Genomic DNA, 24,020 nt, shown 5'->3' on the forward strand with positions numbered 1-24,020 from the left:
CTGGAATCCACCAAGGGCTTCCAGGGGCTCAGCCCCTTGAACTCCCTGCCGGGGCTCAAGCCCTGGACCCCCACTCCAACTTACGCTCTACCTGATCGTTAATACTCTATTTTTAAAAAACGTTCCGCCGGGCCTGCATGTAGCGTGTATAGAGTGGTGGTGATGCCGATTTTTCATCTGCCCCCCCCCCCTTCCAAACGTTTTTGCTCATTACACCATTGCCCCTGGAAGGTGAGCCCCCTGGAATGTTTGCCCCCCACCCCCATCCCAAACTGCTTCCGGCGCGCCTGGGGGAGGTTACTAATTTATCTACATTTCAAATTCTGGTCAGCCATTTACTTAGGCCTGTTCTTATTTCTTTCTAATAAACAAACGACATCATTTTGCAGAAATTAATGAATACATTTATTTAGAAAAATGAATAAGTCAGTAAATATCTAGATAATACATGACATGTTGACTGTGGGTTTCTGTCACAGTGGTATTGATTTCTTCTCTTGTCAATGCGTACCCACGATACTGTCAATCCACCAATACACCAATACAGACTGTTGTCATTTACTGTTTGCTTGTGACGTGTTTCTAGGATGCATCAATGCACGTAGCATATTCTCCGAGAAGAGAGCACAATCTACTATGATGTCACAATATATTCGTGTCGCCGCGTATTCCCCACTTCCATTTTTTGACCTCGCAGTCCTCGTTGTTTATTGTGTATCTAGTATTATCAAAGAGATATCCTCCTTGGTATTATTGTGTTCACTCTCGAAGCTTTTCTGACTGGAAGCTGTTCTAGACGACGCCTATCGGATAGGCTACTCTATAGACGCGGTGTTTGGTGCTATTTTTTATAAAAACTCCAATTGGAATATCGACTTCTCATAATTCACATGCACGACTCTCTGAAAGGAAAGAAGGCTGATATTCTCAACTGCAAAATTCTTCTACATTGTTATTTCTACATCTGTTTAAAACACTTTGAGACCAGAATTCCTGCTGATATTATTGTTAAACAGATTACGCAGATATTTGCAGACGGTTTAATCAGTGAGAACTTACATATTGAAACGGTTTTTTCATTCAAAAAATCTTCTACAGGAACAAGAAAATGGCACCGGGAAAAGCACCAGCGATTGGAATTGACTTGGGTACCACCTTTTCTTGTGTTGGAGTCTTTCAGAATGGAAAGGTGGAGATCATTGCTAACGATCAAGGAAACCGGACCACACCCAGTTATGTTGCCTTCACAGATACAGAAAGACTGATCGGTGATGCAGCCAAGAACCAGGCGGCAATGTAAGTATATTATTGCATTTTCTTTAGGCGCATTTATACTGTCAAAATAATACCTCATTTCTAAAAAAATAGCGATGTTTCGCGCACCCGTTTACATTTGCATGATCGACTGAAAAGCTCAGTGATTTGTTGGCGTGTTTCAGTTGGTAATGCGCATGCGCGGCACTCCGATGCAAAACCTTCTTCGATCACGGGGCCGTTTCTCGAAACCGTCATAACTACAAGATCAACGACATCTCGACACTGTCGCACAACTTGTTAGCTAAGTGTTTCACAAAGCCGTCTTTGCCAAGATGAGCGACAACTTCCGCGACAAGCGAGTTGTCACTCCTCCGAACCCGTCATATCTGTTTTGATTGCTGTAAAGCGCGACCACAAGTCAGTTTGTTGCTATTCCATGGGCCGCGAAATGTACAATTAGTTTCAATATCATTTTGAAAAAAATATAGACGAGTTCGGTACGTATTTCTCTGGGATGCTCATTCTCATTTCTGTATAAAGCATTAATCCCTTAATTAGCATTGATCTATCATTGATCTACCACGAGGCTCATGCTATTCACTTGTCGGTCATTTTATTCCCAATGATAGCCTGAATACAGATTTGTTTTCTTCTTCTGCCGGTTTGCGCGCATGTGTATCATGATACTTTATGCTTTTGTACGTTATAGACATTCAACATATTCATCATCATATTCACCTCCCCCTCTTTTTCTTCTCCTCCTTCTTATTTTCCTTCTTGTACTTATTATCATTTCTATCATCAGTTTAATGTTGTAATTACTATTATCATTATTATCTTTAATAACTTTTTCTTTCTTTTTCTTATCTGTCTGTAAATATTACTATATCTATATCTTAACTGATTAATTTTGTACATGTATATGTCGGGGACCCCACTGGATATGAAATAAGCTCTCGATTTTTCGTTGGTTATCCTGTTCAAGCTGACTTATTTTTTGATCTGTTATTTCTTGTATATTGTTGTATGTTGGAAGCTTGGCGAATAAAAATCAATCAATCAATCGGTCACATTTCATTAGCTATCTGTTTTTATTCATTTGAGGGAGGGGAGGGGGGGGGGGGCGTTGGAACCGAATTAGCCCTACACGTACGTGTTATGCCTTGTAGGCTTAAGGATGATGATTTTTTTTTCCCAATGATTCCTCTATATTTTCAAAAACCTATATAATGCAGATTTTGTTCATACATGTTTTTACTAATAACAGAAACGGGCCATCCTAATCCTGATAGTGGGAAGGAAAAATAGAGAATAAAGTGAGCGAAAGAGAGAGAGATCGAGAGAGCATGTGTGTATATACGCGATACGATAATGTCAAATTAGAAAAAGGTGGAGATGAAATGAAAATGTAAAAGAGTGATAATACAAAATATACAGAAATTTGAAAAAGCTGAATATGAACATTAAATCAGTTTAAATTATTTTCCTTCCACTGATCTAAATTAAATTACAAAAATGATAACATATCAATAAATTAGACAAAAAATGTTACACACTGTTCTCCATAGTCGATTCATAGTCTTTCGATAGGATACCATTATACCTTTTGGGCCTATGTGCATTATTATTTCCTCTCCAATGACTTCTTCGAAATTACATTTTCAATATCAGATCAATTAGATAGCGAGTGTTTACGAGACCCTCGAATATAAACTGGCTGAGAAAAGGTATTTTGCCTAAAATTCCTCGTCACAGTAAACAATACAGTACGTATTGATAAACTATCACATTACGGTATCCTTCAACTAACATTTGATTCGACTGTCGACAAAAAACACTCACTGGATTTTTCTTCAATTTAAACATCATTCTTTACAAAAATCTGCAAATCGTTTGATGATCTACGTTTGATAATGACACTATTTGTTATCTATTTTAGGAGAATGTTTATATATATCTTTCTTTTTTAACAATTTTAGCCCCGAAACTTGTTTTTGGTTATTCAGGATAAATCTAATGGATCGTGACAAAGATTATGTTCTTTAGCTGATGGTATCGCGATATATCGATTACATAGTGCGGTATGGTATGTAATCCTGTAGGATTTTCTTGCCAAAGTTTATTTTTGTTGTTGCTGTTTTGGCTTCAAAAGGGTCCCAATAATGATGGGGTTCAAATTTTCAGACCCCTCCTTCATTTCCTGGGGGGTCCATATTGGGCGCCAAAATGGCTTATAAAAATTATAAAGCGCCATAGGGAAATTTGGTGTCTTCGGGAAAATTTGAACCCCATCAATTTCTGATTTCACCAGTCCAGTGAACGTTTTGTTTCTTTCGTTCTATCATCTTTTTCATACCATTCCTTATATATGTTATTACTTGTTTTTCCATCTTTCATCTTCTCTTCTATCTTTCCATTTTTGTCTATTTTTTATCATTTTTTCTTTCTGTCTTTCCATATGTTATTCTTGGTTTCTTCCTTCTTTTACCTTCTTTTATGTTATTCTTTGTTTCTATTATTCTTTGTTTTTTTCTTTCTACCACCTTCTCTTATGTTATTCTTTGTTTTTATCATTCTATCACCTTCTCTTATGTTATTCTTTGTATTTATCGTTCTATCATTTTCTTCAAGGACGACATTCAGCCCCGCTCCTAAAGTCACGTGACCTAACATCGCGATGTTACAACTGCGAGCGTTTATACACGCCAAAACACGCCAAAACACGCCAAAAGATCACACTTCGGTTTGGAATGTTTCAGACTTGGCGTTGGCATTTTTGCCGGTAAAGTGTAGTTGCCTTGGTAACATCATTGAAACATCGCGGTCAGGCTCCGGCATATGGAAAAGTGGTGTCTTTTGGCGAGTCTCGAACGCATGCTCGCGCGGATGTATTATAACCAATGGGCACAGGCTTCAAAAAACCGTTCTTTTGTCAAAGATATTGGTGTAACTTTGCAATGCTGCAAAATACAAGGCTGGCGCGAACGGTATTCTATTGTCTATATTTTTTGATGATGATGATTTTCCAGAATATGAGAAAATAATTTTAGGTATTTGCGTCGGAAAAGTCCTCGAAAGAAAGAATTTCAAGTGAATTTTGACACCAACCCTTCCATAGCAATGCACGTACTTGCACAATTCGAAGCAGGAAACATAATCGATAACCCCGTGTTTGAGACTCTGTATCCCAGCAACGGAATACCCTACGCATACAGCGTTTTCACTTTCCAATGCGGAATTTATCCTTCTCTGTCATATATCAAAATCAAGCTGATTGGTCTAGAAAATTCGTCGGAAACCTTGACAAAGTAAGAAGATTAATCTTTTCCATCCAATCTCATTTGGCGACACTCCGAGCTCATTAGCATAGAGAGTTATGACGTCATATCACGCCATGACTCGGACTGAGCCCGCACCAATACACTGGGGGTTTCGTTGCCATTGTTACGTTTGTGTATCTGCATTGCACTGGCTGGCAATGCGCTGTGACTGAGTGAGATTCATTGAATCAGTGTCATGACTCATGGATCTGTTTTATGGAGAAAATTCCCAACTCTACCCAATGCATCTTCAGTGCACACATTACATCTATGTGTTATCCCTCTGGACACTGAGCTTAATCTTCCTATATTGGCTAATGGACTGGTCCGCACACTCTCCTTTGCGTGGCTGTGTGTGCAGTTGTATAGACGTATTTTCTTTCCTCCATCTTTCCGTTTTCAGCTGCAGCGGATATGAGTTGCGAGGATGCCCAGAGGATGCAGAGAGGATACAGCGGACGTTTAAAGAGAAGGTTGAGTTCTGGGAAGAGGTGAAAAATAATTTGTGAGCATTACTCATTCTTATTATGCAAGTGTGGAAGAAAATCAGTTAAAACATGTTCCCTGAAAAGCATGGGTCTTCAAATGCCTTCATATTCTAAATATGCATGTAACATCGTAAAAATCGGGGGGGGGGGGGGCCGGCTTTTTACGCCACGTGTTCGTGTAGTCCCATATACATCTTTCTGTGCAAGTGTTTGTAACTTTACCAAGACTTGGCCAAATTTCTTATCATTTTGATGATTCCAGAACCTTGCAATACACACAAATTCTTCTATGCTAGATGATCAATCTTTTCTGGTCGGTTCCACACCGTTTCTTTCACAATGCAATCACATGACCAGAACTCAACTTCATCTTTAACGGATGATTTGTGAATTCGGGCCAGAACCTTTGTTGCTCGTATTTGTCGCGGATTTACATCGTACACGGCGGAAGTTCATCCGTTCTAAAAGTTTTGTGCAGCTCAAAACTTTTTGCGCGGATGAAATCACAGTGGACGGATGCTCGATGGATAGAGCGTATGAAACACGTATGCAATGAGTACACCTTTACACCGGCTAATCGTCTTATTGTTCTGTCCGTAAATCTCTGGTTATATTAAATTAGTAATTCTGAGGTGTCTTACACACCTCTTTAAATGGTTTCAAAGTTAATATAACTTTCTTGGTTATGATCACGTGGCTCAAGCTGATTACTAATTTTAGCTGTGAATCCGTGATATTTAGGTGTGAAAAATTAGTAATTATTAGGTGTCTTAAAACACCTAAATGGTAGTCAAAGTTGCCATAAGTTCCGCGGTGATGATCTCGTGACTCAAACGGATTATTAATCTAAGCTGGGCATCCGTGATTTTTAGGTGTGAACAATTTGTAATTCTTAGGTGTCTTAAAAAAACTTTTTAAATGGTTTTAAAGTTACCATAACTTTCTTGGTGATGATCACGTGGCTAAAACTGATTACTTATCTAAGCTGTGAATCCGTGATATTTAGGTGTGAAAAATAAGTAATTATTAGGTGTCTTAAAACACCTATTTAAATGGTAGTCAAAGTTGTTATAAGTTCTGCGGTGATGATCTCGTGACTCAAGCGGAGTATTAATCTAAGCTGGGCATCCGCGATTTTTAGGTGTGAAAAATTAGTAATTATTAGGTGTCTTAAAACAACTTTTTAAATGGTTTCAAAGTTACCATAACTTTCTTGGTGATGATCACGTGGCTAAAACTGATTATTAATCTTAGGTGTGAATCTGTGATTTTTTAGGTGTGAAAAATGAGTTATTCTGGGGTGTATTGATGGTTTCACAGTTACCGTGGTGATAATCCCGTGACTGTTGGCATATTTCCATTTGCACCAGTTGATAACTGACTGTTGGCATATTTTCATTGCACCAGCTGATAACTGGTCTGTGTGCATATTCCCAGTTGCACCAGTTGATAAATGACTTTTGGCATATTTCCAGTTGAACCAGTTGACACCAATTAATTTGCATATTGAATATGGGGTGTGTGCAGATCTGTTTTTTAAACAATTATCTGAATTTAGAGCATATTTCTTAATTACTGATGATTTAGTTATATGCAATTCATTTCGAAAATACTACAAATATAAATTACCAGTTATTAAGACATTTCGCTACTTCGTATAAATTACATTTAATTAAACATGAATAAGGGAAACATTAACTATGAACTAAAATAATTTCAATAAAATACAAGTATATGAAAAAAATGGATTAATTACATTATTTAAGTCTACTTATTACCAATGCCTTTACATTGAAAATACAGACGTACCAGTATTGAAGTGTTGTTGCCATTCAACTGGTTGGAACTTTTACCAAATGGTTCTACTGGCTCAGCTAGACCAGTTGAATTCTAACTGGCCAGGATCAACTGGATCATTAAGCCCATTTCAATTTCCAGGGTTTCCAGTTGGCATTAACTGGTTCATCAACTGGACCAGTTGCAACTAGCTTTTTCTTCTGGGATGTATACACCCCCCCCCCCCCATCCCCTCTAATCCCAAACTGCTTCCGGCGCGCCTGGACGTGATTATGGAGGATCCAAAACACGATGTTCAGAAACGGGATGAGAACGTCATTATTTTGGTAAATTTCACGTGAATAAAGAACATGATTCATCTCAAGTCAGCCTCTTAATATTCACGTGAATTTCACGCAGATATTTTGACTAAAACTATCACTAACGCATCACGTGTTTCTGTGACGCGATTCTAAAACTTCTAAAGAATGTGATAATTTCGTTTATGAAGATGTAATTTCATAACCAAACAAAAACGGGAGTATTGAGTTTACAAACCATGGTCTCCAAGGTAGGGGTAATCACGTTATTATAATGGTGATATTTCAGTTACAATTGCGTGATTTAGTGTACGTGTTTTATAAGTGACCTAGTGCAAAAAACGTGTTAACACAACCACGTAAATGTCAAATGTTTGAAGAACGTAAATCTGTTCAAGTCGATACCTTGATATTGACGTGATTTTTACGTGAATTTGTTTATTGGGCAGTCCCATATACAATCATGTTTCTGTGTACAGTGCTTTTAACTTTACGAAGACTGAGCCAAATTTCTTATCATTTTGATGATTCCAGAACCTTGCACTACACATCAATACTTATATGCTAGATGATCAACCTTTTCTGATCGATTCCACAACGTTTCTTTCACAATGCAATCGCATGACCATAACTGGTCTTTATCTTTAAACAGTCTATCGGGAACACCAAAATTCGCGGCTGCTGTAGCTCCGCCGCTTCGAAGACTTTGCATGTCAAAACTTGTGGGGTTCAGACCCACTGATGTTAGAGCATCCCGCAACAATTCCAAAGATCTAGTGTATGACAACTGTCCATCTCTTAACTTATATAGTCGTCTGGACTTAACATTTACATTAGGGTTACAGTCATAATGCCACTTAATAGGATAAAATGCCGACTCCATCCTGGAATAAGGAGCCCCACTTAAAAATAATGAATAGGATATTTACTGATATCTTCTGTCTCTGCGATAACTGAATTTACCTTATTTTGCTTACACCACTCATCCCATGCTAACAAGGCTCTCTTATATTTATAATTCGTGCTATCAGCTTTCGATGCTGTCAAGATCCTGTTCAATGTTATTTCATACCCTTCCTGTGGCGAAATTCTGGGGAATATATAAATAAATTATATCTATCTTATCATTCAAAAAAACTGATGTGTACATAATAGACCATACCGTATAAACCAATACATAGTTGACATCAATAGCACTATGCATACCGAGCAGGACCGATCATGCAATCCTCTCATAATCATAAAGACATCCGTCACCATCATACTAATGCTCTACAGCAAAGATGGAACATCATACTTCAAGAGCCAAGTAGCCTTCCTCCAGCCATGCTGCTGGTAACAATGTAATAAAATTGCAACACCCATTTCTCGCTCAAACATCATTAAGGCGTAAACATAACACTGGGCTTTGGAATTTTGTCGTTCAAAAAATAGAATTCTTGTTTCTGCCTTGCACAAAAACCCCGTCAGGATTATCAAATCCACCGAATCTGTTACTAAGAAACGAAAGTCACTATGTTCCGAAAACAAGAGGGGCCAAAAAGGAGCTGAAGGCCAATATGGGACAACCAGCACAGCAAAGCACACTTTAATGTGTTTCAAAACTTGTCCAATACATTCAATGGGGGGAACCAACCAGTTATTCTCACCTGCCCAATCACAGGAGAACGCAACTTGAGCCAAATAAGGACACCAATATTTGTAATTAAATTTGACGAGTTTGGAGTTAACATCATCTGCAAACCTATCAACGATATGAGGCCCCCATAATTTATACATGAACTTAAAAATTTCAACAGAAAATCCCCAGTCATCTAAATCAATGATACGACTAAGTGCATCTGCACTACCGTTCTCCTCTCTGGGAACCCACTGAACTTGTAAACTTATATGATTTTCTCTACACAAATTTAAAATGCTCAAACTCATTTCATGCAACTCTGCAATCATTCTACCCTTCGCCACAATCGAAACCACACCTTTGTTATCTGTGAATACCTTCACAGTCTTATTCTGCAAATAAGATACAAATGCTTGTAATGATAAACTTACTGACATGAGTTCCCTCCAAGTGGAGCTTTTTAACACTTCTACTTCAGTCCAATTTCTTACCATTTTCATACCAGCACACTCACCAACCCAGGCTCCACAGCCTGACCGACTGGCGTCTGAATATATAATCGTATGTGGGATAGAATAAGCAGAAACAATAAATAAATTCTCCTTCCAGAAAAATAACTCAGTGATCAGGTCATTATCACTATGGATATTATATGTTTTATCCCAATGATCTCTACTAATAATATCATGATGCATAAATCTAGTCTTTAACTGAGTCGCAGTACCAACGACTGGGTACAGAGAATTAATCTTTCCAGCAAGAGCTGCAATTTTTCGTGCTGTAACCTGTGGTAATTCTGCATGAAATGAGTCTATACATAACTCAAGATCCTTCATTCTCCTTTGAGTTATCTTAGTACAACTCACACTGCTGTCCCATGTTAAACTAAGCCAATCCAAGGATTGGACAGGAATCCATTGAGATTTCTCAACATTAGGTACCAAACCTGCTTCCAGTATGTCGTATTTCACTGCCTTAGCTACAGCCTCACAAGAATCAAAGGAAGCACTGAGCAGCACGCACCCATCCAATACAAAACAATGAATATCCCTTTACTACGCCAATAATTGACGATCGGTTTAAGACATTTAGTAAACACATAAGGAGCTGTAGACAAACCGAAGGGCAAAACTTGAAACGTTAAATATCTAGTACCACTTCCAAAATCCCAAATGTAACCTAAAAAGCAAGTATGCTCGTGAAAAATTTCATAATGATGGTAACCTGACTTTAGGTCAAAGTAAAATAAAATCTCCCTTTTTAAAATAAGTAAGTGCTACATTCCGATTTCCTAATTTAATTTTGTTCTTCCACAAATAATTATTCACAAATCGTAAATCAAGAATCAGCCTCTTTTAACCAGAGCTCTGGATTGACACTGATAGAGGGTTAACAACATGAGGTGCAATATAGCAGACTCAACAACTAATTTCTTCTCAAGTAAATCATTAAAAGCTTCAGTGCACGAACTCCGGATAAGACAACGCGGACTTATTATTTCTCAGTTCCATTATAAAAACTGTAAAGACGCTTTTACCCTTACAAAAAAAAGTACCATTGGGCACCATTCATCTACCTGTGAAATAACCATTCAACCTAATAATAATTTTTTTGGACGCTCATTTGCATAATCACCAATGATTGATTTGATTGATTTTATTTTATTCGTTCACAATGTGGAAATATGCTTTCCACCAGCATTATAATAATACGAGAAATAGAGTACAATAATATGGTATATATTTACACCATTGAAATTTGAATATGAAATATGCAAATGTTTTACCATTGATCTACCATTCACCATTGGCATTCCATTCACATACCATTCACCATTGGCCTACCATTCACCACCCACCATTGGCCTACCATTGACAAATCATTTACCATCCACCATTGGTCTTTCCATTGGTATACCATTCACTGTCCACCATTTGTGTACCATTGGCACACCGAACACCATGTGCCTACCATTGAAGAATGGTAAATGGTATATATGCCAATGGTAGATTAATGGTATAAAATTTGCATATTTCATATTCAAATTTCAAAGGTGTAAATGGTACCATTCATCTAACATTGGTGATTATGCAAATGAGCGTCCAACAAATTATTATTAGGTTGAATGGTATTTCACTGGTAGATGAATGGTGCCCAATGGTACGTTGTGAGCATAATCTCAAAGGTATCCGAATGGTATTTAAATGGTGTTTGTGAATGGTATCCGTATGGTATTTTCAGTGGTACTTCCGAATGGTATACCATGGGTATACAATTGAACATTTTTTTGTAAGGGTATGCAAGCATTCTAATTAAGAATCATGCATTATTCACAAGACTTATCCAGCTTATACCAAAGAGTCAAAATATTGCTTAAAGGAGTCAAGGGCCTCTTTAATAGCGTTACTCCCCAGGTCGAAAAAACAGTTGAAACCAGTTGGATTTTCAACTGGTATCAACTGGAAGCAACTGGTACCAGTTGAATCCAGTTGATGGAACTGGAATATGTGCCAGTTTATTCGACTGATTGCAACTGGATTCAACTGGTACCAGTTGAAACCAGTTGACACAATTGATAAACTTCACATGCACCAAGATATCCCAGTTGAAACCCATTGACCTTACTGACACATGCTGAAAACAAACCAGTTGATTCCATTTGAAAGCCATTAACTATAGGCGTATACTGGTATATTATTAGACCAGTTGATACCAGTTAAAACCAATGGGCTTAACTGGTAATTCATAACTTCATTCCAGTTGCAGCACACTTGGCCAAACTGGACCATTTGATACCAGCTGAATCCAGTTGGAAACCAGTAGATGATTACCAGTTGAAAAGTAGTAGATGATTACCAGATGATTTACCAGTTGAAAACCAGTAGATAATTGCCAGATGATTTACCAGTTGAAAACCAGTAGATGATTGCCAGTTGATTTATCAGTTGAAACCAGCAGAATACCAGTTGAAAAACCAGTTCAATGTATCTAATACATATTCATGATTAATTTGCATGTTTTCATAGAAAACGTTATTATCATGATCTGTCAAGCAAATGTGACAACGCACATTAATTTTGTGATTTATATTTTCTTAGTCAATCATTGACAAATATATTATATATGTCTGATCATGTTTTACATATAATTTAGTCGTAAAAAAAATGTTGTGAAATTGTGAACATGCATAAATAAATAAATAAATAAATAAATAAATAAAAATAGATACATTGATATATGTAATCAATAACCAGTAAAAACATGTATAACTTTGTATGTATCTACGTATGATCTCGCAAATACTACCTTAAACTCAAATGTGACAGACCCCCCAAATGCATGATTATGTGATGGGGTAATTGCAAGAGTCTAAATAAACATGGTTTAGTTGGTTGCCAGATGCTAAGTAATATTGATTATTGATTATCAGTTGATTGGTGGTCGCTACTGGTAATCAACTGGTTTTTCAACTGTTCCCAGTTAGCGTTTTTCCAATATGGAAATTGGTAAACTGGATTCAACTGGTATTCCAACTGGCCAATCGGTTACCAGTTGATTCCAGTATTCCAAAATCCATATTGAAACCAATTAACTAAGTGGAATCAACTGGTACCAGTACCAGTTGATTCCACTATACCAATTTCCATATTAAAACCAGTTCACTTAACTGGAATCAACTGGTACCAGTTCACAACTCGGGTGGTTTCAACTGGTCCTAACTGGTACCAGTTGACAACTGGTCTTCCAACTGGAATCAATTGGTTACCAGTTGATTCCAAAATATATATTTAAACCAATTGGAATCAACTGGTACCAGTACCAGTTGGTTCAACTGGTATCCACCTGTCTTTTTTCTCTACCTGGTTCACACCTGACGAAGTAAGAGTTTCAGACTGAGAACCAGATGGAGCCTCATGCACCCAAACTGTGGTCCTGTTCTTGACTAATATCTTGATTCAAAATTGTAAAATCAATCGAATTTATTCTCACATTACCGCCTATTAATGTGCACGAGAACGGAGAGAAGAAGCACAACAATTAGACGTCCGTCCTGCACCGTGTCGAACTAGGTCAGCTCTGCAAGCTCATCGCAACTGAATACTCCGAAACGCCACCTGTTAAATATTATTAAGCTAATCGGTTAGCTGGTAACTTCTTGGCTCTGCTAACCAGTGGCGGATCTAGCTTGTTGCCAAGGGGTGTTTGACCCAGTGGCGGATCCAGGATTTTTTTCTCTCACTTGGCCGACCAAGGGGGGGGGGGGGGGTTAAACCGCCGAAACACTCCCCCCCCCCTAGATCCGCCCCTGCTTACAATTTTTCACAGGACTGCAGCAGCCACAGCATAAAAACAGCCGATCGAAGAAGGTTTTTGGATCGGAGTGCCGCGCATGCGCATTACCAACCGAAACACGCCAAAACATCACTGAGCTTTTCAGACGGTGATGTTTCCGTAAAGAAAGATTGATCGGTGAAGCCGCAATGAATCAGGTGGCAACGTAAGTATATTATAACATTTCATATTCCCCACTCCTGATGACGGTTAGTCAACCTGTTCGAAACGTCGAGCCCCTCCTAATGCCCATCCTCTCCAACCGGCGCTATACATCTTTAAATAGCTCAAGAAAGGTTACCAAAAGTCCTTTTCAGTACTACACACACCGTACCCTCAAGAAAGAAAGATTACCGATAATCCTTTTAAGGACTCCCCTATCCTTTCCCCCTCTCACATGGAGCGACCGTAAGCATGTATTTTAACATCACCATGCAAGCCGATAATTGTAAGCAGCATCTAACATTTTCTATGTTTAAACAGTTGTTTATCTAAAACTTTTATTGAATAAGATATAATTTCAATGACGGGTGGACAAATTAAAACATCTTTTTATAAACAAGAATCTCACGACTCGCGAGGTGTTAATCTACAAAAAAAAAGTGACCATGCAGTTGGGAATTTGAAAGTGTCGAGTAAAGAGTTTAACAGGGAACAGGGAGCAAAAACGTGTTTGATTTTTTCCATTTTTCATTTCAAAATTCAAATCTGCTTAGTTTGATTCTCTCCAGACCTGCATGTCGCCTGTAATCGTAATGTTCGTTCAATTAGAAAATTAATCAAGTATTTTTGTACAGTGTATAAATATATATTCTTTCCAGTATCATATTTCCCTGACTAGTTTTAAATTCTGTGCAGTTCTTATAATATATTACTGTAATTACTTATTATTTGATTGGATAATAAAACATGCGCTGCTACTTACACTGATGTACTTACAACGACCTATGCTTGTGTAATTAAAGGGATAGTTGAGTTCTGTTTTCAGACCGCGAATGCCTCCAAAGTGCATGGTTATTGCTCTTATTCTTATCTATGACATTTATAGTGCCCTTTTAGATCCTAAAATTGCTATGAAGGTAAATTTAGACCCCAAAATGGGTGAAATTTAGCCAATACGATCATACCAATTCAGCTCCACTTTCAAAAACACGGTGACCGTTAATTAATTATTTAATTAAAAATAACAATTCACGAGCCGGCTAATTGTGGGTGATATAAGCAACACGAACATTCCAACAAAAAAACCAACATCGGCATTGGCTGAAATATGACGTAAAAGGCGTTATTTCGTTTTTTTCAACGTTTTTTTTTTTTAATTTTCAAAATATCTAATATTTGTGGTGGTACACAAGTATTAGAAATCGTTATATTTCAGCCGTCTCTGAACCGATTTTGATTAAACAAAGATGATTTTGACATTTGAATATTATGTCCTTTCAAATTTGACACTCAGTTTTTCATTATCTCACAACAAGATATTTTGTGTAGCGCCCTCTGCAACAGAACTCAACTATCCATTTAAAGGTATTACAAAGTTTTGGGAAATTTTGAAAAATGGGTGGATAGTGATTCTTTACAATTTTAATATATTTTGATGCCCCTGTGGATGTATTAAAAACACCAGAAATTTTAGCCCCTAAAACACTTCTGCTTTCGATAAAAATTGAATATAAAGATTTACCGGTGCTCCCGGTAAATTTTGATAAATTTCAAATAGCTCCTACGGCCGTACAATGGTAGGTGCGACCATGAAAATCTCAGAGTATGTAGTTGTGGTATATAATTTCAGAACTAGAATAAATAATCAGTCAATTTTAGTCAATAAACATTGTTTTATAGCTTAATTAATGTCTTGACCTTGAAGGGAGCTATTCAACATAAAGTGTTTTTTATTTACAATTTCATAACTTTAGAGTCGATTTCGACCGCCACAACGATCACTGAATATTGTAGGGTAGTATATGCTTCCAATATGTTCATTTGAACCAAATTCATGACCCCATACCAAAACTTTGTATTACCTTTAAGCTATGTATCAACAGGGACATATGTGACAATAACCTATTCTTATTTATTATCGTTACAGGAATCCCAAGAACACAATCTTCGATGCCAAACGTCTTATTGGGAGGAGATTCACCGATGACAACGTTCTATCAGACATGAAGCACTGGCCTTTCACCGTCATCAACCAAGGAGGCAAGCCGGTGCTACAGGCAGAGTACATGGGAGAAAATAAGACATTGGCACCAGAGGAAATCAGCTCGATGGTCTTGACCAAGATGAAGGAGACAGCTGAGGCTTATCTTGGCCAGCAGATCACCGATGCCGTCGTCACTTTCCCCGCTTACTTCAACGATGCACAGCGACAGGCGACGAAGGACGCAGGTGTGATCGCAGGGCTCAACGTCCTCAGAATCATCAACGAGCCCACCGCTGCCGCCCTCGCCTACGGACTCGATAAGAAGCTGAAGGGGGAGCAACATGTCCTCATCTTCGATCTCGGTGGTGGTACGTTCGATGTCTCGATCCTGGTCATTGATGATGATATCTTCGAAGTGAAGTCGACAGCCGGTGACACTCATCTCGGAGGAGAAGACTTCGATGATAGACTAGTCGATTATCTCGCTGAGGAGTTCAAGCGAAATCATAGGAAAGACATGAGGTCCAACCCAAGATCGCTCCGTCGCCTCCGAACAGCAGCAGAGCGAGCAAAGAGATCACTGTCAAGCACTGCTTCAGCAAACATCCAAGTTGAATCACTTTACGAAGGTATCGACTTCTCCACCAGTGTCAGCAGAGCACGATTCGAGGAGCTGTGTACAGATCTCTTCAAAAAGTGTCTGCAGCCAGTGGAGAGGGCCATCAGCGATGCTAAAATCGACAAGAACAAGATTGACACCGTGGTACTTGTCGGTGGATCAACACGAATCCCAAAGATCCAGAAACTTCTCCAGGAATACCTCAACGGCAAGGATCTGAACAAGTCTATCAATCCTGATGAAGCTGTTGCATATGGTGCTGCTGTCCAAGCTGCCATCCTCTCTGGTGACCAGAGCGAAGAAATCAAAGACGTTCTTCTAGTCCATGTGACTCCTCTTTCTCTTGGTATTGAGACAGCAGGAGGTGTGGTGACAAAGCTCATTGAGAAAAACACAAAAATCCAAACAAAGGTATCCAAGATATTCACAACATACTATGACAACCAGCCAGCTGTTAAGATCCTAGTGTGCGAAGGAGAAAGAGCTATGGCCGAAGATAACAACCAACTTGGCCAGTTTGATTTATCCGGTATCCCTCCTTCACCTCGGGGCGTCCCTAAGATCGAAGTATCTTTCGACATCGACGCCAACGGCATCATGAACGTCACTGCCAAGGACGAGAGCACGGGTCGTAGCAACAAGATCACCATCACCAACGACAGCGGAAGGATGTCTATAGACCACATCGATCGCATGATCAACGATGCCGAGCTATTTAAGGACGAAGATGTTGCTCAGCGTAAACGCATCGCGGCCAGTAATCAACTCAAGATCCGTGCCTTTGACCCCACATCCATAATCGAAGAATTCTTCTTTCGCAAGAAAGGCATCGTAGTCGTAGGCCTACCGGTGCAAAATGTTCGTAACCTCATCGCTTATGAGTGGAAATCATAAAATACCACTTTAATATCACGAGCAATTAAGGTGGGGGGGGGGGGGGGGGGGGGGGGGCAAGGGAGGAGAAATGTATGAAAAGTGGAAGGCAAGGTAATGGGGCTAAAATAAAAGAAATATGATCTTGAGATAGTACACAATTGTCTGACGAACAAGAAAAAAAGGCTTCCCAATAAACAGAACACTAAAAAGTAACCTCTTTTGAGAGTGTATTTTAAGTGATTTTAAAGTATAGTGCCTTTTGAACTAGATTTAAACGTTATCGGCACGTGCCTCCATTTAAACAAAAAAGGTACTCCTGTTCACGTTTTCATCTAACCTAAAAACCACCAGTTTATCACGCGACTGGAGTAACGTGATTCCACTTACCTCTGTAAATCAAGTGTTTATGACCAAATAACCACTTGACCAAGCAACGAGTTTTTTGTCAGTTAACCGATGGTGGCGATAAATACGTAATTATTTGGTCTTGGAAGCACCTTTATTGATTGGTTTCACAGGTTATCCAAAGTTGATGGTAATAATCACGTTACTTACACCGGCTAATCGTCTTATTGTTCTGTCCGTGAATCTCTGGTTATATTCAACTAGTAATTCTGAGGTGTCTTACACACCTCTTTAAAAGGTTTCAAAGTTACCATAAATGTTTTGGTTATGATCACGTGGCTCAAGCTGATTACTAATCTAAGCTGTGAAAACGTGATATGTAGGTGTGAAAATTAGTAATTATTATGTGTTTTAAAACACCTTTTTAAATGGTAGTCAAAGTTGCCAGCAGTTCCGCGGTGATGATCTCGTGACTCAAACGGAATATTAATCTAAGCAGGGCATACGTGACTTTTAGGTGTGAAAAATTAGTCATTATTAGGTGTATTAAAACACCTATTTAAATGGTTTCAAAGTTACCATAACTTTCTTGGTGATGATCACGTAGTTAAAACTGATTACTAATCTAAGCTGTGAATCCGTGAAATTTAGGTGTGCAAAAATTAGTAATTATTAGGTGTCTTAAAACACCTATTTAAATGGTAGTCAAAGTTGCCAGCAGTTCCGCGGTGATGATCTCGTGACTCAAACGGAATATTAATCTAAGCAGGGCATACGTGACTTTTAGGTGTGAAAAATTAGTCATTATTAGGTGTCTTAAAACACCTATTTAAATGGAAGTCAAAGTTGCCATAAGTTCCGCGGTGATGATCTCGTGACTCAAACGGATTATTAATCAAAGCTGGGCATACGTGACTTTTATGTGTGAAAAATCAGTCATGATTAGGTGTCTTAAAACACCTATTTAAATGGTAGTCAAAGTTGCCAGCAGTTCCGCGGTGATGATCGCGTGACTCAAACGGATTATTAATATAAGCTGGGTATTCCGTGTTTTCCATGTGTGAAAATGAGTTATTCTTGGGTGTCTTGATGGTTTCACAGTTACCATTTAAGTTCCGTGGTGATAATCCCGTGACTGTTGGCATATTTCTATGTTCACCAGTTGATAACTGACTGTTGGCATATTTTCATTGCACCAGTTGATAACTGGAGTGTGCATATTTCCAGTTGCACCAGTTGATGACTGAGCGTTGGCATATTTCGAGTTGACCCAGCTGACACCAATTCATTTGCATATTGAATATGGGGTGCGTGCAGATCTATGTTTTTAAACAATTTATCTGAATTTACAGCGTATTTCTTAATTACTGATGATTTAGTTATTTACAATTCATTTCGAAAATACTACAAATATAAATTACCAGTTATTAGGACATTTCGCTACTTCGTATAAATTACATTTAGTTAAACATGAATAAGGGAAACATTAACTGTGAACTAAAATAATTTCAATAAAGTACAAGTAGACGAAATTGTTTCGTTTATTTTAATAATGTAAGTCTACTTATTACCAATGCCCTTACATTGGAAATACAGACGTACCAGTATTGAAGTATTGTTGCTGTTCAACTGGTTGGAAGTTCTACCAAATGGTTCTAATGGCTCAGCTAGACCAGTTGAATTATAACTGGCCTGGATCAACTGGATCATTTAGCCCATTTCAATTTCCAGGGTTACCAGTTGGCATTAAATGGTTCATCAACGGGACCAGTTGCAACTAGCTTTCTTTTCTGGGATGTTAGCACCCACCCCCCCCCCCCCCCCATCAACCCCCTCTAATCCCAAACTGCTTCCGGCGCGCCTGGACGTAATTATGGATGATCCATGACACGATGTTCAGAAACGGGATGAGAACGTCATTATTTTGGTTCATTTATTGTGTAACATTTGCGTAATTATTGGGTTGAACGCGGGTTACAGTAACATCCTTCCTCTTCGACGTAAATTTCACGTGAATGAAGAACATGATTCATCTCAAGTCAGCCTCGTAATATTCACGTGAATTTCACGCAAATATTTTGACTAAAACTATCACTAACGCTTCACGTGTTTCTGTGACGCGATAATTTCGTGTATGAAGATGTAATTTCACAACCAAACAAACACGGGAGTATTAGGTTTACAAACCATGGTCTCCAAGGTAGGGATAATCACGTTATCATAATGGTGATATTGCAGTGACAATTGCGTGATTTAGTGTACGTGTGTTTTAAGTTACCTAATGCAATAAACGTATTAACACATTTACGTAAATGTCCGGTGTTTGAAGAACGTAACTCTCCTCAAGTCGATACCTTGATATTGACGTGATTTTCACGTGATTTTGTTTATTGGGTTATACTAAACACTCGGGTCCCCACGCGCTGGAAAACACTCGGGCCAACTTTTTTTGTAAAGGTGTCTTCAAATCGGCTTTATTAGGGGGGAAATTTATTGAAGAAGAGATTTGAAATTATCAACAATGGAAGGGTCTATGTATCATTTATTATTTTAATCTTCCTTTAATCCTCTCGTCACATTCCTCACATTTTTTTTCTTCCTTTCACCTCTTCTATCATCCTTTATTTATGTATATCTTTATCTTTGATTCTTCTATCTCCATTTCTTGAATTGATCTGCTATAACTTCTTAAGCATATTTCTGCCCTCTGTCATAGTTTCTCTGTTTTCATTAATTTTTGTCCTTTTATTCTCTCTTCATTTTCCATCATGTAATATTTTTTGTTGGTTTCCCCTTTCATCTTATGTTATCTTATGCCTAAGCGTATTGTAAATTACGTAAAATACAATTGCAAAAAACATCTGTTAGTAATGATATACCAGTTCGCATTATACAGGAATTTGCATGTGAATTGAGTGTACCATTTACAAAGATTCTAAACCAATCTTTTAGACAAGGAAAAGTTCCAACCCAGTGGAAAACTGCAGAAATATGTCCGATTCCAAAATCTCAACCTCCTCATATTAATAATCTTCGCCCAATTGCATTGACTTCATATTTGTCCAAAGTAGCAAAATCCTTTATAGCAAAATGATTATTAGAAGATATTGATAAACATATTGACACTCACCAATTTGGCAATAGACCTGGTCTGTCTACTACACATTATATTGCTGGTCTTTTACATAGTCTATATAAAAATGCAGAAAACAGTAAATCTGTGTCAACTGTTATTTGTACAGATTTTAGTAAAGCTTTTGATCGCATAGATCACAATATTCTTATTAGAAAAATGATTCATATGGATATAAGGCCTTGGATAATAGATTGGATTGCCAGTTTTTTAGAATTTGGTAAACAACATACAAAATATAACGGTGTTTTATCAAATGTTGAAATCAATCATGCTGGTGTTCCCCAAGGTACACGTCTCGGGCCAATTCTCTTTTTAATTATGGTTAACGATTTATGTGAGCAACTTTTTATACCGTATTTTAAATATGTCGACGACCTCTCGTTAATACAATGTCGGAAATCTACAGACGTCTCACAATTACAATCAGTACTTAATTCTGTGCAATGGTCTATTGTGAATAATATGTCACTAAATCCTTCAAAGTGTTTTACCCTCCAAGTTAGTTTCATGAAAAATCCACCAGACCCAGAAATTCTCTTTATTAGCAACACCGAGTTGTGTAATAGGCATAGTGCTAAAATTCTTGTAGTGATCATCCAGTCTGATCTTAAGTGGAATTTGTATATTGATGAGCTAATGAAAAGATGTAATAGAAAAATGTATATGTTGAGGAAACTTAAGAAATTTAATTTACCTTTAAATGATTTAGTATTAATCTACAGAGGTTATATAAGACCAGTATTAGAATATTGCGCCCCAGTGTTTCATAGTGGTCTTACATCTGAACAGAAAAACAGTCTCGAACGAATACAACGGAGGGTTTGCAAAATTATTTTAGGCTCTAATTTTATGTCATATTCACATGCATGTCAAGTATGCAATTTAAGTACACTTGAGGAAAGAAGACTAGTACTGTGTAGAAAATTTGCAAAATCTTTAGCAATTCACCCAGCATGCCAGAACCGGCTACCTTCAAAAAAAGGAATTAGAATATCATTACGTCAGGTTCCTACATATCATAATTTCAAATGCAAAACCAATCGCTTCAAAAACAGCCCTTTACCATATTTGATCAATCTAATTAACCATAATTAAATGCTTTTTTAACTACATGTTAACTTTCAAACACAGTATAGTAGTACTAGTCTTCACCTCAGTCGTCTTTAGTCTTAAAATCCAATGTATTCATTCTAAACGAGAGCATAAAACTTTCTTTTGTCATTCTTAACGTGTAATGTTATTTTGAATGTATTTTTAACAATCATTTTAACTTGTCAATATTTAAAAATGCGATTTATCACTTTATTATGTCAACATGTAAACATGAATAATCCAGCTTCTGCTGCTTTTCATGGAAAATGACAATTTATTATGCATGTATTTTGAAATTACATAATAAACCATTATTGAATTGAAGGAAAAAAATGTCATTTAAAAAAAAAAATTCTTCTACATCTTTAATTCTTTCTCTCCCTTCATTCCTTTTTCTTCTATCATCATCATCATCATCATCATCGTTTAGAGTCCATTTGTCCCACTTTGTGGGGTTGGACATTTCATTTCCTTAATGGCCGCCTTCCAAGCTTTCCTGTCTGTGGGACCCACACGACTGACACCCGATGTTTTGGCATCCTCTTCGATGGCTTCCCTCCAAGTTTTCCTGGGTCTCCCGCGAGGTCTTCTTCCGGTGACCGGAAAGTTTAGAGCCCTCTGGAGCCAGTGTGTTGCCTCTCTTCTTGCCACATGTCCAAACCATCTAAGTCTATTCATCCTCATAACCTGTGCCACCCCCATCAATCTCATTGATTGAAGGAGGACTTTGTTCTTCTTTCTCTCGTGAAGTGATACCCTGCGCATCCACCTCACCATCCTCATCTCAGCTTTCTCCATTCGCTGTACACTAGATGATTTCATTGCCCATGTTTCGCTCCCGTACGTCATGCATTTTCTAACACATGCAGGTATCATACACTTTCCCTTTCACTCTTAACGGGGTCGCCCTTGAAGTGAGGAAAGGAGAGAGTTCACGAAACTTTTTCCAAGCACTTTGGATTCTTGCAGTCACAGCTGCTGACTCTCCTCCTCTGACAGCCAACATGTCTCCCAGGTAGCAGAACTTATCCACCTTATGAGTTATCATACGTCGTTCCGTGGAGATCCAGACCTGTCACATTGTCACTGGTACACTTCTGTGAGATTGTACCTAAGCACCTCTTACAGATGAATGTCTTACTTGCTGCTTGCAGGCTACCACATATTCCACTGCATCTGCGATGGACCCAGCTCCTGCATTTGGTGCATCTGATTGAGTTTGCTCCAACACCTGTATAGCAAACTCCACAGGGGTACTTTCCTGTTTTCTCTGTCTCACCTGCATCAGCAGAAGACACCATGACCTTGGACTTTCCAGCATTCACTTTCAGACCTTTTCCATCTAGGGCTGCTTGCCATGAAGACATTCTAGCTATCAGTTCTTGATCACTCTTAGCCATCAGCACCAAATCATCTGCGTAGAGCCTTCTATATAGGCCTATAATGTCATTCTTTATTTTCTGCAATTCATCTTCCCCATCTTTAGGCCTTAAAAAAAAGATGTTGTATTGCCCCTTAGGTGCCAAAATTTGGGTCGGTCTGTGGGAAATCTTTTTTTTTTTTTTTTCTATTTTTTTTTCTTCCTCTTTGGGCTGGTATTTCTCAGTTTTTAAATGCTTTTATTTTTATTACATATTTTTGTATTCATTAAACTTTTTTTTTTCTTCTAAAAACAAAAGTAAAAACAAAAAAATTAAACAAAAAATTATAAGCCGACCGTGGGTTGGTCGCAAAGGGCAATACAACATTTTTTTTTTTTTTTTTTACGCCTTATGTTAATTTAAATTTCCGACTCCATCAATAACGAAAAATCTTATATGAAGAAAATACATGTAATAGAGAATTCAGATCAGAGAAACGTGGAGATGAAATGAAAATGTAAAAGAGTGATATAACAAAATATACAGACATTTTAAAAAGCTGAATATAAAATCATAAATCTTTATTATAACCTATAAATAAAATAGATAAAAATGTTACACACCGTTGTCCATAGTCGATACATAGTCTTTCATTAGGATACCATCTTACCTTTGGGGCCTATGTATGTGCATTATTATTGCCTCTAATTTCTTCCAAATTATATTTTCAATATCAAATTCAATTAGATAACGAGCATATACGAAACCCTAGAATATAAACTGGCTGAGAAAAGGTCTTTTGCCTAAAATTCCTCGTTACAGTAAACCAAAAAGTACGTATTGAAAAATTATCACATTACGGTATCCTTCAACTCACTTTTGATTCGACTGTCGAAAAAACACTCACTAAAAATATGTAAATCGTTTGATAATCTACATTTGATAATGACACTATTTTTTATTTATTTTAGGAGAATGTAGACCATATGTATAAATTTATTTTTGTACAATTTTAGCCCAAAAACTTGTTTTGGATTATTCAGGATAAATCTAATGGATCGTGACAAAGACTATGTTCTTTAGCTGATAGTATCGCGATATATCGATACCATGTCTGATTGTCTGTCATGTTTTTGTGAAACGGTTTATCCACTTAAAAGAGTCAATAAAATCTACGTAGGTCACCGACAAAGATATGAATCTGGAGTTGGTTTCATGAAACGGGCCCCTACTCGCCAGGATGATGAACAGTATCAATATTCAGTCTCAATACCCCATCACTAAAATTGACAAAACGTTCGCGTTCGTAGGGTACCATAAACTTTACCAAT

The 24,020-nt window shown here is 37.7% G+C and overlaps 2 protein-coding genes across 2 annotated transcripts; one reads left to right on the forward strand and one right to left on the reverse strand.

Moving 5' to 3' along the window:
* Positions 1–1,104: 1,104 nt before the first annotated feature.
* LOC590300 (heat shock 70 kDa protein IV-like) lies at positions 1,105–16,773 on the forward strand. Its single transcript, XM_030997253.1, has 2 exons — positions 1,105–1,296; positions 15,204–16,773. Exons 1-2 carry the CDS (start codon positions 1,109–1,111, stop codon positions 16,771–16,773), a joined length of 1,758 nt encoding a protein of 585 aa, XP_030853113.1. The 5' UTR covers positions 1,105–1,108.
* Positions 16,774–21,754: 4,981 nt separating this feature from the next.
* Positions 21,755–22,150, reverse strand: LOC100893955. The gene has a single exon (XM_003730481.1). It carries the CDS (start codon positions 22,148–22,150, stop codon positions 21,755–21,757), a length of 396 nt encoding a protein of 131 aa, XP_003730529.1.
* Positions 22,151–24,020: the final 1,870 nt, after the last annotated feature.

This window comes from Strongylocentrotus purpuratus, unplaced genomic scaffold (genome assembly GCF_000002235.5).
Source record: "Strongylocentrotus purpuratus isolate Spur 01 unplaced genomic scaffold, Spur_5.0 spur5_scaffold_4, whole genome shotgun sequence".
Classification (NCBI taxonomy): domain Eukaryota; kingdom Metazoa; phylum Echinodermata; class Echinoidea; order Camarodonta; family Strongylocentrotidae; genus Strongylocentrotus; species Strongylocentrotus purpuratus.